The sequence below is a fragment of the Populus trichocarpa genome, chromosome 5 (genome assembly GCF_000002775.5).
Source record: "Populus trichocarpa isolate Nisqually-1 chromosome 5, P.trichocarpa_v4.1, whole genome shotgun sequence".
In the NCBI taxonomy this organism is placed as follows: Eukaryota; Viridiplantae; Streptophyta; class Magnoliopsida; order Malpighiales; family Salicaceae; genus Populus; species Populus trichocarpa.
The window spans coordinates 18,357,217-18,376,694 of NC_037289.2; the positions used below are offsets into that span (position 1 = coordinate 18,357,217).

The following is a 19,478-nucleotide window of genomic DNA, read 5'->3' on the forward strand; positions in this document are numbered from 1 at the left end:
ATAAATCCAGTTGTACAGAGTACCACATGTGATTACTAATTGAAAGTGTGCTCAGATTGTCATCTCTAAAATATAAAGAAGAAAGGTTAATTTAGCCACTCCTCAAGATCCGAGGGACCATGCTATGAATACAATCCTCTTGGATTGAAATGACTAGCACAGAACAACTTCACAGAAATACCCACAGCTAGCAACATGGAGCACCGGATGTTAAGGTGTTATTTATTTTTATCTTTGCTTCCCGTTAATATTTTCTTTTAGTATTTTTAAATTATTTTAATATGTTAAATATTAAAAATAATTTTTAAAAAATATATAAAAATATTTAAAAAAATATATAACCACCACTACAATTCCAAACATTCCTGATCAATCATAATATTGCTGATAAACTAAACATCATATTAAATTTGTCAGGAGTTATATTTCATCCTCTTCAGAGAATGGCCATGAAAATAATTAGTAAATCTTGGATTTTTATGAGAGAGAATAGTACAATTCATAGCATATTGAATAATTCATCCTTTATTGAGATTTATCACCTAGATTATATGATAATGAGCTATAGATTGATACCTATATATTGACCCACAGTCCTGTGACATGCCATCTTCAAAGGAATAGGAGGATCAGAAAAGGCTCCTGTAGATATTTGCTCAAAAACAAATTTGTTGGCAGCCTCGGTGTAATGAATTCCATCCCAAACGACTCGCACTGAGGGATTATCACATGAGCCCACGGTTATCTGGGTGCCATTTACTGTAATTGTTGCTCCACATCCAGCACTACCGTAATTATACAGGCCTCCATAGCCACAACATGCTACAAGTGGAAGCTCAAATCCTACAATATAAAACGAAACCACATTAAATATGAATAATTTTTTTAAATAAATACGAGTAAAATATAGGGTTTTACATACCATGTTTTTTAGGTTCACTGAATAAAGAATACTTTACAGAATAGACATCTACGTATGTAAATGCTGCTGAAGGAAAAACCTTCCTGAGTTGAAGTACGGTCTCTTTCAACTCATAATTAAAGTATTGAGCTACTTCATTATAAGACTTGGCGCAACCAACAGTGTCTTTTTCAGCAGAAGGAAAATTGGTTAAAACATAACCAAGACAACCAATCGGTCCTGTATTGTGAATCCAGAATGATCTTGCTCCCAAATTGTATATGCTCTGCATCAAAGTAACTTTGATGTTTTAGATGTATGTAATATTTCTACGCGATAAAATGATTGCAAAAGTGGTATAATCCAGATATAAGAGAAATTTTGTATTAACTATGTCAAACAATAAAAAACAAGCTATGATATCATTTGTTACGAGAAAAACAGGTGTGATAGGTGTTTATGAACAACAAAATAATAAGCAAAACTAAATAACGAAAAGAAGATCTGAGAGGAAAAACAATCTTATTAAGTGTTTTCTCTTGTGTATTTCTCTTATTAAACAAGTCTATTTATAGACTTCAAGTTCTAGACAAACAAGAAAAAGACAATCATAATCTAAACAGTAAACGTATTCTGCCGACTTAACCGGTCGACCATTTTTGAACTGGTCGACCATTTCATTTAATTCAACCGGTCGAGCAATAATACTCAACCGATAAACTGATTCTTTTATTTTCTAGAAAATCAAAATCTAGTTTATTTTCAACTAAAATAACTGGAAACGGGGTATACATTATTAGCATACACTATAAATTACGATTAAGAAAAGTACACTTTGAAATTGAATTCTACGTAAAAAAACTCGGAATAACAGATGTTGGGGACTGGGGAGGAAAAGGGAATAGAAACTTGTTACCTTAACATTTGTCAAGAACGTATTGACAATGTTAGGAACAGATGCATTCACTTCCTCGACAGACATATTTCCGAAAAATCCAGCTCCAAGATCATTTTGACCAATATCGAATGTGTATAAAGCTTTTTGAAAATATTCCTCCTTGGGCATCAATCGTGCAAATACTCCTCCTACAAATAGATCATGGCTTAACGAGAAATTCAATTTATTGCCAATTATATCTTAATTAATTGAACATCAAAATCCCAGATAAGAAGATTAATTAATTAATTAATTAATGCTTACCTTGTTTCCTAATCAACTGTGATCTGGCCTTCAACTGCACGAATTGATTATATTGCACTAGAAAGAAGAATGGACTGAATCCATTATTGGCCGGTATAATCCTAGCTGGCAATGTAATGGTGGATGATGCTGTGGCAAAATTTGCTCCGACAGTGAAGTTGGTCCCCAGAGAGTCGAGGTAAGCGCTAAGAAATGAGAGATTCAAACTCTTTGCTGATACATCACAACATATATATATATATATATATATAGAATCCATTGTCAGTAAAACATTATTTTTCTAAGTTATATTTTGAAGTTTCACTGTTAGATTAAAGTAGTTCTTTAATATAATAGTTATAAGTTAAATCTCATCGGTTCTATTTTATGTATTTGATAAAATTAAATACAAGATAGTAGTGAGTTTAAACAAGTTTCATACTAAAAGAATTTTATTAAAATAATATAATTCATATCTTGAATAATCTTTTAATAACTTAAAATTTTAAATTAAAATAATTTTTTTATATTTTTATTAACAACTCCACAAAAAAAAAAAAAAAGATGAAAATAAATGAATATTACTCTTCCAAGTCTCAAATTATAGTCTTCTGTAAATGGCAGTTGGGACTACCCACGAAAAATAAGTGTTCAGGGATCCTTATGGCCTGCCATTAATTAGCACTATATCAGAAAGAAAAATAATTTATAAGCAATTTTTTCGTATTAAATTTCATGTAAATTAATGTGAAACGTGTAATTGGTACAGAGAATTCTTATAAATTTAAATAATTAAATTCTCAAAATAATAATAATAATAATAATTACCAGTCAACTAAACTCCCCAAAGTCTTCAATACATATCAACAAACAACACATGTTATATTATACCGGTGTTGCTAAGTTATTATATTGTTTGGAATTATGATAGTAATTCTGATATAAAATATTTTTTATTTAAAAATATATTAAAATAATATTTTTTATTTTTTAAAAATAATTTTTAATATTAAAACAAAAAAATAATTTTTAATAATAAAAAAATTTTCAAAATTTAAAAGAAAAAAAATGCTCGTCACACCTCCGTGTCCTTTATAGACGTAAAGGGTTTCTTAGAAGAGAGGCTGATCGCTTGCTATGTCTTATTCAGAGACCTATCTATTTGTCAGAGTCGGTTCTATCATCTCGCAAGATTTGTCAATGTCTATTCATATGGCCACTAATAAATTAGGCAATGATACTAATTTATTCTAAGCTGGAACTGAAGGTTCGAAACTTACCGACGAAATCTATAATCAGCCTTCCATCGGAGAACCTCCCCGCCGGCATTTGAAAGTAAGTTTCTCCATAGGGAGAATTAAGAGGAGGGAAGGAAGCAACGAATCCTCCTGTATCCGAATTTGAGTCACCAAAGTTAAAGATAGCTGGGAACTCACAACTTTTCAAAGCACATATCGGGTTCAAGATGGTAAGTAAAGTGAAAAAAACAAGGCAAAAAGAAGAGATATTTGTCATGGATAAGCTAGTGGTAGAGAACTCCGCAAGGAATTTTGAGATGAGAGCTAGGTAGAGAGGGGAAGATTAATTTATGCAGCGATGTTATATCTATGGTTTATTAATACCAACATTTCGCAGTCATGTAAGACCTTTCAAACCTAGTTTTATGGTCAATTTCTACATGACATCATTTGTATCGGCATGACATATTCAATGATGCGTGCAGTAAGAAGATTAATTCATGCACCGACTTTTACAGTATTCTTAAACTTGAAATTACTAAATTATTTTATATAGAATATTATAAATTATTTTATATAGAATATTATATATGGACGAGTAGTATTAAAGGTTAAGAAATCATCATCTAATTGTTTGGTTTAGGGTTATTAGAAGATCTGGATGTACTGATCTTATAAAAAATTCTAAGATAAAGGACTAGTTATGGCTACGGAAAGTATTAACACCCCTAGTACACCTTTCATGAGGTAAGCTGCATTGTATGGTCTTCATATGTTTAAAGGTTTTGATGAGTTTTTAACCGATGATCAGTCTATAGCTTAGGATAAAGATTTACTCTTACGAATAAATCTGATAGTTTGAATTTATTATGAGCTTGTATAATGAGATAAATTCATATGAAAATGGTTCATGTAAGTTCCCTGACAGGGTTCACCTATTTTGAAAGGCGAAAGAGTTTTTCACAATTCATATATTGTGGTGAAAAATACTTCTAATTAAAATTGATGAATATCTAAAAATAATTCTGAAATTTTTCTAGTCAACTCCTAGTATTTAAATATCAGTCTACCTATAGGTCCAACATTTATACCAGGGTGTTGACCAATAATTTTCATGAATTAAAATTTTGAGAGTTATTGAAATACTGGTCAAGTTCTCATGGATTTAATAAACTGATTATTAAATCCAAAAACGCACGCAAAGATATTTTTGTACATATAAACAAAAATCCTAAAACTCACCATATATTTTTATTTTAAATATTTTTTAGAGACTTGGTCGTATGCACACCAAATAAAACACATTTTTATATTATTTTTGAATGATGTCATGCGATTGTGAAGATGCAAAGAAATGAAATAAAACAGGTCAAAAACTCGTAGCTAATGCAATGTTATTGGGAAGAACATGAAAAACACTAACCTAGATTTTGTCCATAAATTGATAAGCCTACTGCCAAACCCAGAAATGCATACCAAGCCTCGAAATCAAATCTTTTCTATTCACACAAACCACATTGTCATATTCATATACATTTGAATCAAAACAAACAATAAAAAACAACAAATCATGAAAAACATGTATGAAATCTCATTACTGGCAAATAAAAATAACAAGCTCATCCATGCAATTTGGATTCAAAAATTATTTTCAAAACATATTTTGGTCATGACCAAAACCTTATAAACCTAGGATTAATAACTTGGCTTATCAATGCATTAACAAAACTAAGACAACAAAAACATTATTGTATAAAAAACTAACGTAATTAGAAGGCTTTTATTACATCAAAAAAAGTCAAACACATCCTAAAATGCTTTAGAGAACAACATCAAATCATAGAATAAAAAACTATAACTAAAAAAATGAAAGAACAAACACCTCTCTACTTTTCAAAAGTTCAAACATATTTCCATGCTTGTAAACATAAACACAAACACAAACCAAATGACAATCAAAATCAAATCAAGTAGACCATAAGGACTTCACTTTTAGGTTAAAAAATATACCTTCAAACCCCTAGAACTACTACCGCCCTTCTTTGCTTTCCTTTGTAAATTTTTGTTTTCACAAACTTGCAACCCTTTCAAAGATGAAGAAACCCTTATGTTAGGCTCATAAATATGTGATTACTAATGATTACTAATTGAAAGTGTGCTAAGATTTTCATCTCTAAAATATAAAGAAGAAAGGTTAATTTAGCCACTCCTCAAAATTCGAGGGACCATGCTATGAATACAATCCACTTGGATTGAAATGACTAGCATAGAATAACTTCACAGAAATAACCACAACAACATGTACCACCGGATGTTATTTGTGAAGTAATTGTTTATTTTTGTATTTTAAAAGTGTTTTTGTAAAAAAATATTTTTTTTATTTTTTTCTTTACTTCAAATTATTTTTTTTAGTGTTTTTAAATTATTTTGATGTGTTGATATCAAAAATAATTTTAAAAAATAAAAAATATATTATTTTGATGTATTTTTAAATGAAAAACACTTTGAAAAGTAATTGACACCACACTTCTAGACACCTAGAAACCAAATGAGAAATGAATGCATAGACAATCATAGTATTGCTGATAAACTAGATATCGTACTAATTCAATTTGCTTATAATACATATCACATATTCTTGCAATCAATTGTTGATAAGTACTATCGTATTGTCCCTTAATACACCATCAGGCCAATCAAGAAAGACTGGATGTCTGCCTGATGTAAACACTTAATTAATGGAGATAAATTATTAAATTTTTCAGGAGTTGTATTTCATTCTCTTCAGAGAACACAAATGTACCATGAAAATAATTCGTAAATCTCGTATTTTTATGAGAGAGAATAATACAATTCATAGCATATTGAATAATTCATCCTTTATTGAGATTTATCACCTAGATTATATGATAATGAACTATAGATTTATACCTATATATTAATCCATAGTCCTGTGACATGCCATCTTCAAAGAAATAGGAGGATCAGAAAAGGCTCCTGTAGATATTTGCTCAAAAATAAATTTGTTGGCGGCTTCAGTGAAATGAATTCCATCCCAAATGACTCGTACTGAGGGATCATCACATGAGCCCACGGTTATTTGGGTGCCATTTATTGTAATTGTTGCTCCACATCTAGCACTGTTATTGTAGTTATACAGGCCTCTATAGCCACAACATGCTACAAGAGGAAGCTCAAATCCTACAATATGAAACGAAACCACATTAAATATGAATAATTTTTTTAAATAAATACGAGTAAAATATAGGGCTTTACATACCATGTTTTTTGGGTTCACTGAATAAAAAATACTTCACAGAATAGACATCTATATATGTGAATGCTGCTGAAGGAAAAACCTTCATGAGTTGAAGTACAGTCTCTTTCAACTCATAATTAAAGTATTGAGCTACTTCATTATAAGACTTGGCGCAACCAACAGTGTCTTTTTCAGCAGAAGAAAAATTGGCTAAAATATAACCAAGACAACCAATCGGTCCTGTATTGTGAATCCAGAATGATCTTGCTTCCAAATTGAAGAGAATGATATATTCTTATTGTATTACAGAGTAAGCAAAGGTTACAATTTATACTAATGGCTTAATACAAAGAGCCTACATTATAGCCTACGATCAGACCTAATTATCTATGAATAAGGAAACAAATAAGTAAAGATTCAATTACAGTATTTGCCTAAACTTGATTTCCTATTCTGTGGTTGATTTCCTATGCTGTGCTTGGTTTCCTTTAACACTCCCCCTCAAGTTGGAGTGTATGTTAATTACACCCAACTTGCTAAGTAAAGTCTCAAACTGTGTGGAGCTTAATGGCTTAGTAAACAAGTCAGCCGGTTGGTGTGTAGTTCGAATGTAGGCTGTCTGAATCATTCCTGCTTGAATTTTCTCACGTATCAAATGACAGTCTATTTCTATGTGCTTGGTTCGCTCATGAAAGACGGGATTCAATGCTATGTGCATTACTGCTTGATTATCGCAGAACAAGGTTACCGGCTGTGTGTGATTTATCTGCAAGTCCTTCAAAATGTTTTTCAGCCATGTAATTTCGCAGCATGTAGTAGCCATGGAGCAATATTCTACCTCTGCACTTGAACATGATATTGTTGTCCGTTTCTTGGTCCTTCATGAAACTGGTGCTTCTCCAAGTAAAATGCAGTAACCAGTAACTGATTTTTTCGTGTCCTTACAACGAGCCCAATCAGCATCACAAAATGCTCGTAACTGAAGTGCACCTGTGGACGGCAACAGGATGCCTTGCCCAGGTGTTTGTTTGATATATTTGAGCACTTTATAAGCTGCATCCAGATGTGGTTGGCGGGGCTTGTCCATGAACTGACTTAGGATGTGCACAACATAAGTCAAGTCTGGTCTAGTTATTGTAAGGTAGAGTAACCTGCCAACTAACCTCCTGTATGTTGATCCATCTTCCAAAAGATTTCCATCGGATTATGTTAGGGACACATTTTGCTCCAAAGGAAACCGAGATGGCTTGACACCTAAAAACCCCGCATCATCCAAAATGTCGAGTGCATATTTTCTCTGTGACAAACTAATGCCATGTCGTGATCTGGCAACCTCGATGCCAATGAAGTATTTAAGTTGCCCCAAGTCCTTAAGTTTGAATTGTTTGGACAAGAAGAGTTTGGTGTTCTCTATGTCCTGCAAATTATTCCCAGCTAATATCACATCATCAACATAAATTAGTAATGCTAGAAAGTTACCATGATGGTTGTCGCACGTGAGCGACGTCGCGGCGATCGTCCATCCACAATATATAAATGTAATATGGGGGTTATATATCTGGTCAATGTGGGGAGACAAGGAATTCGTTGTCTCTTAGTAGTGAAAATGGTGTGGGAGTCGCCACCTAGTATTTTGGTCACTAGGAACCCTAACTGGTCTCAGAGATCGGGCACGGGGACTGGTTGCGTAAAGGGAAGGTATTAGCACCCCAAATACGCCCTACCTAAGGTAAGCTGCATTGTTTATTTGTCTGATAAAATTCAAGGTTTCGTTGTGTTTCCTAGTTGTTGGTCCGTCTATGGTTCAAGAAAAGTCCTCCTCAATAAGGAGGTCCTTATCTTATCGGGTAAAACCTAACCGTTCTAATGTCTATGTAAAAAAACATATTTTTAATATCAGGAAAACGTTTTATGTATAAATTAGTAATCCCATATACTAAAAGAGGACAAAAAGATTTTTTAGAATTTTTGAAATATTGGCCTAGTTCTCATGGCTTGAATAAACTGGTTATTAAAGCCAAAATGCATGCTAATACATATATTATTTTTTTGAAATTTCCTTTGTTGTGTGAAAATATGATGTTATAATATTTATATATATATATATGTTGGAGAGACTAGGCCGTATTTTAAAACAAAACATTTTTTAAATATGTATTTTTTGTACGTTTTGACGCAAATCGGGTATTTTAATACTGGGTTTGTATCCTTGCGGTATAAAAATACAATAAAATATTAATCCACTTTGATAAAACAAATGCAGAAAAATCAACAACATTTTTAGAGAATTTTTGAAAGCAAAAGACATTTTTTATTTTGAAAATTTTTAATGTTTTGATGAAAACCGGGTATTTTAATACCGAATTTTGTATCTTTACAGTATAAAATACCAACCGATATTAATCAAAATACAGTAATAAAATTACAATAAAATCACATATATTTTTATAATTTTTGCAGAATTTTTATAATTTTTTTCATGTATATATATATATATATATATAATACAAAATATAATATATATAATATATAATATTAAATGGGCTGGGCTGGTCCGGCCCAACCGACTGGGCCGGACTCAGCCCAAAATTGCTGGGCCGATTTCGGCCCAAAATGGATTGGGCCGATCTCGGCCCAAAATAAAAATATTCTCTTCTGGGCCAGACCCGGCCCAGAAGACAGGGCTGGGCCAGGACCCGCCTGGCCCAGACTCAAAACGGGCGGGGGGGAATTAATTTCCCCCCACCCCTGCATGCAGAACGCTATTCGTTCTGCATGCAGAGAAGGAAATAAAGGAATAACAGAACAGGGGAGGGAGAAGAGTTACCTGGCGCGGGGTGGCGGTGGCTTCCTGCGTTTCTGGCGGTGCTGTGGCGGAAGCTGGTGGCGGCGACTTGTTCACGGACAGCGACTCCCGGCGGCGCTGCGGCTGTTTCCAACGGTTTGGTTCGTTCTCTTCGTTCCTCCCTTTCTCTTTGTTTTCTCGGTTTCTTTTGTTTTCGGGTTGGTCCTTCCTCTCTTCCCGTTACTCTTCTCTGTTTTTTTTCGTTTTCGTCTCTTCCTTCTCTCTCCTTCGTTCTATCTCTTCCCCTCTCTTTCCTCTGTTTTTTTTCGTTTTCTCCTTGCTCCTCCCCTCTGTTCTCTTCTCCTTTTTTTCTCCCCTTTCCCCAGCGTTCTTGGGCTCTATTTATAGAGGCCAAGGGCGCTGTTTTTTACAGCTCTCGCGGGGAGCAGCCGGCTGGTCGGCCATTGGGCGCGGCTGCCGAGGTTCGGTGGGTGGTGCGCGGTGGGTGGTCGGCCATTGTGTTCGGTCGGTGGGCTCCAGGCGAGAGAGAGGGGCCGACAAAAATTTCAAAAAAAAAGCACCATTTTTCCCTTCTTCCCCGCTGCATGTTCGGGGGGGAAGAAGAAAGATGAACAGTGTCGTTCAAAACGACACCGTTCTGCCCTTTTCCTTTTTTTTTTTATTTTTTTTTATTATTTTTTTGAATGGATGAAACGGCGTCGTTTTGGATAAAACGCGCCGTTTCATTTAAATCCTGCAAGACGCCAAAACGCGTCAATTTGCAAAGCAGCCCTCAATTATCTTTTGTCCCTTCAATTGCATCCCTGCCGAATTCGAACCCCGTCCCTATATTTGGCCGCGTTTTTCACTTTGGTCCTTGGCCTCTGAATTATGCAATTGAGCCCTTAATTGATCAATAAACTTCCAATTTCTTCAATTAGGCCCCTGAATCAATTAATTCCAGCCCCTATACTTACGCGCCTTCTTCAATTTGGTCCTTGGTTTCGGATTCCTTCAATTAAGTCCCCAATTGGCCCTTAAACTTCAATATTTGTGCAATTAAGCCCCTGAATTGACCTAATAAATTCCTAAAAAATATATTTTGGCCCCAGAACTTAAATTTCTTCTAATTAAAGCCCAAATTGACTTAAAAATCAATTTTTCTTCCAATCAAATCTCCTATAAATTCATTTAAAAATCCAATTAAGTCCATAAACATCCAAATTTGGGCTTTTCTCCTCAAATTTCAAATTTTCCTTCTCAACAGGGCTCCCCTCCTTCAAGAATATATTATCAAAAATTCAATCCTTGTATTTTTAACCTCATTGACCAATTTTCCAACCATTTTCTGAGCGCTTTTTCCTCCTGTTATTTTTCTAACCTCCTTTGGCTATATATTTTTATATATATTTTGTGGGGACCCAAAAATGGGTTACAACAATGGCTTCGAACGAACAAGGAATAATCAGATAGGGACTGATGGAATCCTGTAGCCTTGAGTGCACCGGACAGCTTGATAAACCACTGTCTAGAGGCTTGTTTTAAGCCATACAGGGATTTATGAAGTTTGCAAACGCGTGTCTCCCCCTTTCGCCCGAAGCCAGGAGGCAAAGTCATGTATACGTCCTCATCCAAGTCACCATGCAAGAATGCATTGTTGACATCAAGTTGATGTAAATGCCAACCACGCAAAGCTGTTACACTAAGTAAGAGGCGGACAGTGACCATCTTGGCTACGGGAGCAAAGGTTTCCTGATAATCAACGCCTTCAACTTGGCTGTAGCCCTTAGCCACCGGTTGTGCCTTATAGCGTTCCACTGTCCCATCGGCCTTCAACTTGATTTTGCATACCCATTTGCAGCCGATTGGCCGTTTGTAGGATGGTAAAGGTACCAAACTCCAAGTCCCAGTGGCCTGTAAAACAGCTATCTCATGGTGCATGGCCTCACGCCACTGAGGATGTTGAATAGCCTGTGAAAAACTAGTGGGTTCTTTGAGGAGAGTGAGTTGAGCAGTATAAGCTTTGTGATGGGGAGAAATGTGAGTATAAGATAAATAGGCAGATAGGGGATAAGCAGTACCTGAAGTGTGAACCATATTCGTGGATGATGTCGGGTCAGGCCTTGAAGGGAGAGTCATGGCAAGATGAAAATCCTGCAAGTAAGAAGGAGTGGTGATAGAACTACTGCCACGACGAAGGGTAGGAATGGGCACAGGTGAGGAGGTGTTCTGTATAAGAGATAAATCGGGTAGTGGACTTTCAGTAGGACTGGCTGGAGATGGGGACTCTGTGAGGAGAGCTAGAGAAGTACATGAGTTGGTGGAAGGATGGGTCTGGGAATTGGGTGAGCTAGGAAGTGGAGGACAGGGAAGCAGAGGAGGGGGTTCAAAATGTATGTCGAAAGGTAAGGATGGAGTGGGAGTGGGGGTGAGAGGCAAAAATGATGGGGGATTAGTATGTGATGTAGATGTAAGAAAGGGAAATATGGATTCAAAGAAAACGACATCCCTGGAGACTATTATTCGTTGTGTAGTTAGATCAAAAAATCTATACCCCTTTTTCCCATAAGGATAGCCAAGAAAAATACACCGAGATGCTCGAGGATCTAATTTGGAGCGACTTTGGGCATGGGTGGAAACAAAACATAAGCAACCAAATACTCGTAAGTGCGAGTAATTGGGAACTATGTTGAAGAGTTTTTCATATGGTGTTTTTCCATGGAGAATGAGGGTTGGTGTTCGATTTATGAGATAAGCGGAAGCAAGAATAGCGTCACCCCAAAATTGGTGAGGAAGACCGGCTTGAAGAAGTAAAGCACGTGCCATATTTAACAAATGCCTATGTTTGCGTTCGACAACACCATTTTGTTGTGGAGTATTAATGCAACTGGTTTGATGAATAATACCTTTGTGAGCGTAAAAGCTTTCAAGTTTGAATTCAAGACCATTATCACTACGAATCATTTTGACTTTGGAATCAAATTGGTTTTCAGCCATGTTGATGAAATTGACTAGAAGATCCATAGTGTCGGATTTGTGTTTCATAAGATAAATCTATGTGCATCTAGTATGATCATCAACGATAGTAAGAAAATATTTGGCACCTGAAATAGAAGGAATTTTATAACCACCCCAAATGTCAACATGGATTAAATCAAATGAAGATGTAGTAGTAATGGAACTTGAAGAAAATGAAAGTCTGGTTTGTTTTGCTAACAGACAAATCAAACACTTGTCGTTAGAGCAAGAATTAACTTTAGGAAATAATGGAGAGACTTTGGTTGAGGGATGCCCAAGACGTTGATGCCAAAGGTTCGGGTTAGAAGTTTTGGCATGGTTGCAGGTTCCTTTCTTGGCATGGTCAAGAAAGTAGAGACCCTCCCGTTCAATTCCCGTCCCAATCATCTTCCCCGAACGTAGGTCCTAAATCACACAAAATTGGCTTAGAAAAATGGTTATGCAAGAAGAATCAAAGGCTAGTTTGCTAATGGAAATTAAATTCAATCGGAAATATGGGACACATAAAACATTATCAAGGATCAAATCAGGAGATAGATGAACTCTGCCTATGTGAGTTATTTGTGCTATTGATCCATTCGGTAATTCAACAGTGCGGCCATTAACCGGTCTTGAGTATGTGAGCAGATTTTGGTCATAAATCATATGATCTGTGCACCCACTATCCAAAATCCATGTGCTCCTGTTGCTATTAGAGAAGAGTAAAAAAGCTTTACTTGAGAGCTCATCATGAGTTGGACAGTTACTAACATGGTTGGCAGAGGATGTTTTAGTTTTTAACATGCTGAGAATCTGTTTGCACTCGTCAGGTGTGAAAGGAAAGTCCATCTCCTTCCTTTTATTCTCATGGGATGCAACTTGATTTCCTTTGGAAATTGCCATATTAAACTCAGCTTCAGTTACTGCTTTCTTCTTGCGACAATATTCAGCCGTATGTCCCTTCCAGCGGCAGAAAGTGCATCTGAGATGTGCGCGACAATCCTTGGTGTTGTGATTTGTTATGTTGCATCTGGAGCATCTCTGTTCAGTTTCAGTCTCATGACTTGAATTCTTTACGGCAAAGGCAGCAGCCTCTGGTTGAGCAAGACTTTTCCCAGTTGTCACTTCTGATTGTTTTTCATGACAAAGAACCAGTGAATATGCCTTGTTTATTGTTGGTAATGGATCCTGTAATAGAGTGTTGCTAAGAACACCCACATACGAATCACTAAGACCCATGAGAAATTTCATGGTTTTCTGTGTGTCCAGGTATGCAGCCACTTCCTTGACTGATCCACAAGTGCATGTTGGAAAGGTGCAGAGTGCATCACGCTCATCCCATAAACCTTTTAGTTTTGTGAAGTAGGATCCCACAGACATGTTGCCTTGCACACAATTGTGTATTTCATTCTCAATATTAAATAACTGAACCACATTCACATGTGAGAATCTTTCTTGTAAATCAAGCCACATTTGTCTGGCATCCTTGCAGTTGATGATGCTGGCTGCAATATCTTTGGACATAGATCCCAGTAGCCAAGTTTTAACCAAACTATTACACCGATTCCATTGTTAATGCTCATCTGGTTTCTTCTCATCAGGCTCCTTCATTGAGCCATCTATAAATCCAATCTTGTTTTTAACTGTCAGAGTCATAGTCATGGATTGGCTCCATGTGCTGTAGTTGTCTTCAACCAAAGGTTGTGGCACAAGAACAGCGCCAGGTTGATCTGAATGGTGAAGGTAAAGCTGGTGATTGGGATGATCCCATCTTGCTCCTGAAGACATGCTTCCTTGGTTTTCGTCTCCCATGGAAGTTGGTTAAAGGGTTTGTGTTTTATTTTGATACCTAGATTAATTGCTCTGATACCATGAAGAGAATGATATATTCTTATTGTATTACAGAGTAAGCAAAGGTTACAATTTATACTAATGGCTTAATACAAAGAGCCTACATTATAGCCTATGACCAGACCTAATTATCTATGAATAAGGAAACAAATAAGTAAAGATTCAATTACAGTATTTGCCTAAACTTGATTTCCTATTCTGTGGTTGATTTCCTATGATGTGCTTGGTTTCCTTTAACACAAATTGTATATGCTCTGCATCAAAGTAACTCTGATGTTTTAGATGTATATAATATTTCTAAGTGATAAAATGAACGATGAATATTGAAGTGGAAAGTTTGTATTGACCATGTTAAACAATAAAAAAAAATAAGCTCTGATACCACTTGTTGAAAGAAAAACAGGTGTGGTAGGTGTTTATAAACATTAAAACAATAAGCAAAACTAAGGAACAAAAAGGAAGATTTGAGAGTAAAGACAATCTTTTTACATGTTTTCTCTTGTGTATTCCTCTCTACACTTATTGAATTATATTTCTGATTATAAGTCTTTTTATAAGCCTAAGTTCTCGACAAATAAAAAATTAAACTACTAAAAGAAAATCATAATATAAATAGTAAATTTATTCTGCTGACTTAACCAGTTGACCGTTCTGAACCAGTCGACCAACTCATTTAATCCAATCGGTCGACTGGTACTCAACCGGTAAATTGGTTCATTTTTTTTTTTAAAAAAATCAAAACCTAGTTTATTTTCAACTAAAATAACTGGAAATGGGGTATACATTAGCCTACAATATAAATAACGATTAAGAAAAGTAAACTTTGAAATTGAATTCTACGTACAAAAACTCAGAATAACAGATGTCGGGGAGGAAAAGGGAATAGAAACTTGTTGCCTTAACATTTGTCAAGAACGTATTGACTTCCTCTCGACAGACATATTTCCGAAAAATCCAGCTCCAAGATCATTCTGACCAATATCGAATGTGTATAAAGCTTTTTGAAAATATTCCTCCTTGGGGATCAATCGTGCAAATACTCCTCCTACAAATAGATCATGGCTTAACGAGATTTATTGCCAATTATATCTTAATTAATTGAACATCAAAATCCCAGATAAGAAGATTAATTAATTAATTAATTAATGCTTACCTTGTTTCCTAATCAACTGTGATCTGGCCTTCAACTGCACGAATTGATTATATTGCACTAGAAAGAAGAATGGACTGAATCCATTATTGGCCGGTATAATCCTAGCTGGCAATGTACTGGTGGATGATGCTGTGGCATAAATTTGCTCCGACAGTGAAGTTGGTCCCCAGAGAGTCGAGGTAAGCGCTAAGAAATGAGAGATTCAAACTCTTTGCTGATACATCACTACATATATATATATATATATATATATAGATATATTCAATTGTCAGTAAAACATTATTTTTCTAAATTATATTTTGGAGTTTCCCTTCAATTTTAAGATTAAAATGATTCTTTAATATATTATCAATCTTATTAACCAAATAATTACAAATTAAAATCTCATCATTTCTATTTTATTTGATAAAATTAAATAATAGATAGTGATAAGCTTTTATAAGTTTTAAACTAAAAAAAATTTCACTTAATATATATATATATATATATATATATATAAAAATAATATAAATTTCTCATCTACTAATTTAAATTTCAAATTAAAATAATTTTTTTTACATTTCTATTAACTACTCAACGAAAAAACAAGATGATAATAAATAAATCTAAAAATGCTAGTGATGTTCAGAATATACACGCATACAAGTGATAAATTTTATGTATTGAGCTTAGAGTTACGTGGTTCATGTATTCAAGTAGTCCGTACTAGAAAATTTCCAGCCATAAATTCTTTCAAGAGATGTTTAATTTTTTAAATTAAATTCTTTAGTATGTGACATAATAACATCAAGCTATTAATGTTTTGTTAATCACTCAATTATCTCATTAAATTAATGTGATAAAATCAACATTCAATTATTTAAAATTATTTCCTTGAAAAAAATGCGTAAAAAGATTTAGCATTACCCTAAGTAAAATGCTTGTCACCTCACTTGTATGCATGCAATGTTTATTAACAAATCCAATAGCAAGCAGAAATCGGTAAACGTTAAATGAATCTTCTTAAAAAATATAAAAATAGGTGTAATTTTTAATTTTATTATTAGATCATATTAAAATTTGGTCCGCATATTTTACAGGTTAGATTCTATAGTATTCTAGCTTGGTGTAACTAATCAAGGTTATTTTCATGTCCAAATTAGCTTAAAAAAACTTAGAATTTTTTTATTTTCCAATTTGTTTTTTACTTTTCTTGTTATTTTAAGATTCTTTTTTTTTCAACTTATGTCAATTTAGTACTTATTTAAACAATTTATAAGTTATTTTTATAATAGTTTAAAAAATTATTGAATTTTAAAATATATCAAAACAAAGTTTCTCTACATTTATAACTATAACCTTAAAACTTGAAAAATTCTTCTTCTTCTTCTTTATCGCAATATGCTACGTGAGTACGACTTCCCACGAAAAATAAGTGTTCAGGGATCCTTATGGCCTGACCATTAATTAGCACTATATCATAAAGCAAAATAATTTATAAGCAAATTTTTCGTATTAAATTTCATGTAAATTAATGTGAGACGTGTAAGTGGTAAAGTGATTCTCATAAATTTTAAATAATTAAATTCTCAAAAAAATAATAATAATAATTACGAGTCAACTAAACTCCATCGAAATCTTCATACATATCAACAAACAACACATGTTGTGACCGGTGTTGCTAAGTTGTCAAAGGTGAACCTCCTCGTCCTTTACAGAGGGAGGTTTCTTAGAAAAAAGCAAGGAATGAGGCATTTGAGAGGCTGATCGCTAACTATTTGTCAGTCGGTTCTATCATCTCACAAGATTTGTCAATGTCTATTCATATGGCCACTAATAAATTAGGCAATGATACTAATTTATTCTAAGCTGGAACTAAAGTTTCGAAACTTACCGACGAAATCTATAATCAGCCTTCCATCGGAGAACCTCCCCGCCGGCATTTGAAAGTAAGTTTCTCCATAGGGAGAAGAATTAAGAGGAGGGAAGGAAGCAACGAATCCTCCTGTATCCGAATTTGAGTCACCAAAGTTAAAGATAGCTGGGAACTCACAACTTTTCAAAGCAGATATGGGGTTCAAGATGGTAAGTAAAGTGAAAAAAACAAGGCAAAAAGAAGAGATATTTGTCATGGATAAGCTAGTGGTAGAGAACTCCGTAAGCAACTTTGAGATGAGAGCTAGGTAGAGAGGGGATTATATCTATGGTTTATTAATGCCAACACTTCGCAGTCATGTAAGGCCATTCAAACCTAGGTTTATGGTCAATCTCTACATGAATATCATTTGTATCGGCATGACATATTCAATTATGCGTGTAGTAAGAAGATTAATTCATGCACCGATGTTCTTATCAAGAAGGTTGTGTAACAAATTATTAAATTTAAACTTACTAAGTTTTTTTATATAAAGTGATGCATGTGGATGTGCAGCGTCGGGGGTCAAGAAATCACCACCTAGTTATTTGGTTCAGAGTCATTAGAAGACCAGGGTCTATTGATCTTATAAAAAATTGTAGGGTAAGGAACTAGTTGTAAATAAGGAAGATATTAGCATCCCTAACGCATTTTACCTGAGGTAAGCTGCATTATGTGGTTTTCATACGTTTAAAGGTTTTGATGAGTTTTTAATTGATGGTTAGTCTATGGCTCATTATAAAGATTTACTCTTACGAATAAATTTTATATTTTAAATTTATTATAAGCTCGTATGACGAGATAAATTCCTAGGAAAATGATCTGTGTAGGTTCCCTGACAGGGTTCACCTATCTTGGAAGGCGAAAGGATTTTTCACAATTCGTATATTGTGGTGAAAAATACTTCAAAATAAAATTGGTGAATATGTAAAAATAATTCTGAAATTTTTTTAGTCAACTCCTAGTATTTAAATATCAGCCTACCTATAGGTCCAACATTTATACCAGAGTATTGACCATTAATTTTCATGAATTAAAAATTTTAGGCTTAATGAAATACTAGTTAAGTTCTTATGGATTTAATAAACGGATTACTAAATCTAAAAATACATGCAAATATATTTTTGTACATATAAAAAAATGCTAAAACTCACCATAAATTTTTATTTTTCATGTGATTTTTTTTAGAGACTTAGTTGTATGCACACCAAATAAAACACATTTTTATATTATTTTCAAATGATGTTATGCGATTGTAAAGATGCAAAAAACTAAAATAAAACAGGTTAAAAACTAGAAATGCATGTCAAGCCTTGAAATCGAATCTTTTCTATTCACACAAACCACATTGTCATATTCATATACATTTGAATCAAAACAAACAACAAAAAATAACAAATCATGGGAAACATGCATGAAATCCCATTACTGGCAAACAAAAATAGCAAGCTTATTCATGCAATTTGGATTCAAAAATTATTTTCAAAACATATGTTGATCATGACTAGAACCTTATAAACCTAGGATTAATAACATGGCTTATCAATGCATTAACAAAACTAAGAAAACAAAAACATTATTTTATCAAAAAGTAACTTAACTAGAAGGCTTTTATTACATCAAAAAAATCAAACATATCCTAAAATGCTTCAAAGGACAACATCAAACCATAGAATAAAAAAACTACAACAAAAAAAAAGAACAAACACCTCTCTACTTTTCAAACATTCCAAACACATTTCCATACTTGTAAACATAAACACAAACAAAATGACAATCAAAATCAAATCAAGCAGGCCACATGGACTCCATTTTTAGGTTAAGAAATGTACCTTCAAACCCCTAGAATTACTATTGTCCTTCTTTGCTTTTCTTTGTAAAGTTTTGTTTTCACAAACTTGTGACCCTTTCAAAGATCAATAAACAATTATGTTAGGCTCATAAACCTTTACAACTAGGGTATTTTTTTAGTATTTCTCTCTTTTTTTCTCTTCTTTTTTTTCTTTGATTTCTAGTGGTATTTATAGGGTTTTTTCTAGGTTTTTTGATGCATTCCCTTAAAGATTGATCAAAGCTCAGTCATTTGATCAAAATAAGAGAGTTATGGATAAAAGCTAATGGCTGGAAGCTCTTATACTAGGCTGGTTTTGCAATGATGATTTTGATTTTAAGGGTATATAGTGGTTTTGGATGATTTTGATTTTAAGGGTATATAGTGGT

At 34.0% G+C, this 19,478-nt stretch overlaps 1 protein-coding gene across 3 annotated transcripts; it reads right to left on the reverse strand.

Annotated features, from left to right (window-relative positions):
* Positions 1-447: 447 nt before the first annotated feature.
* LOC7469156 (esterase) lies at positions 448-17,534 on the reverse strand. 3 transcript variants are annotated; one of them, XM_052453397.1, is made up of 5 exons: positions 17,238-17,534; positions 15,365-15,550; positions 1,818-1,987; positions 923-1,187; positions 448-843 (listed from the first exon to the last, which is right to left on the reverse strand). In XM_052453397.1, the coding sequence occupies exons 1-5, from the start codon at positions 17,473-17,475 to the stop codon at positions 563-565; spliced, it is 1,140 nt and encodes a 379-aa protein (XP_052309357.1). In that variant the 5' UTR covers positions 17,476-17,534; the 3' UTR covers positions 448-562. The 3 variants fall into 3 exon arrangements, with proteins under 3 accessions (XP_052309357.1, XP_052309356.1, XP_002307434.1); XM_052453396.1 differs by lacking the exon at positions 15,365-15,550 and adding an exon at positions 2,103-2,315 and having other exon boundaries at positions 17,238-17,525; XM_002307398.4 differs by lacking the exons at positions 15,365-15,550; positions 17,238-17,534 and adding exons at positions 2,103-2,315; positions 3,362-3,708.
* Between the last annotated feature and the right edge of the window lie 1,944 nt (positions 17,535-19,478).

Excerpts from the sequence above, each read along its gene's own strand:
- LOC7469156 (XM_052453396.1), bottom strand. The coding sequence starts at position 17,475 with ATGACAAATATCTCTTCTTTTTGCCTTGTTTTTTTCACTTTACTTACC. Across the intron at positions 2,316-17,237 it reads GCTGATTATAGATTTCGTCG|CAAAGAGTTTGAATCTCTCA; the intron begins GTAAGTTTCGAA and ends GTGATGTATCAG. Across the intron at positions 1,188-1,817 it reads CGTTCTTGACAAATGTTAAG|AGCATATACAATTTGGGAGC; the intron begins GTAACAAGTTTC and ends ACTTTGATGCAG.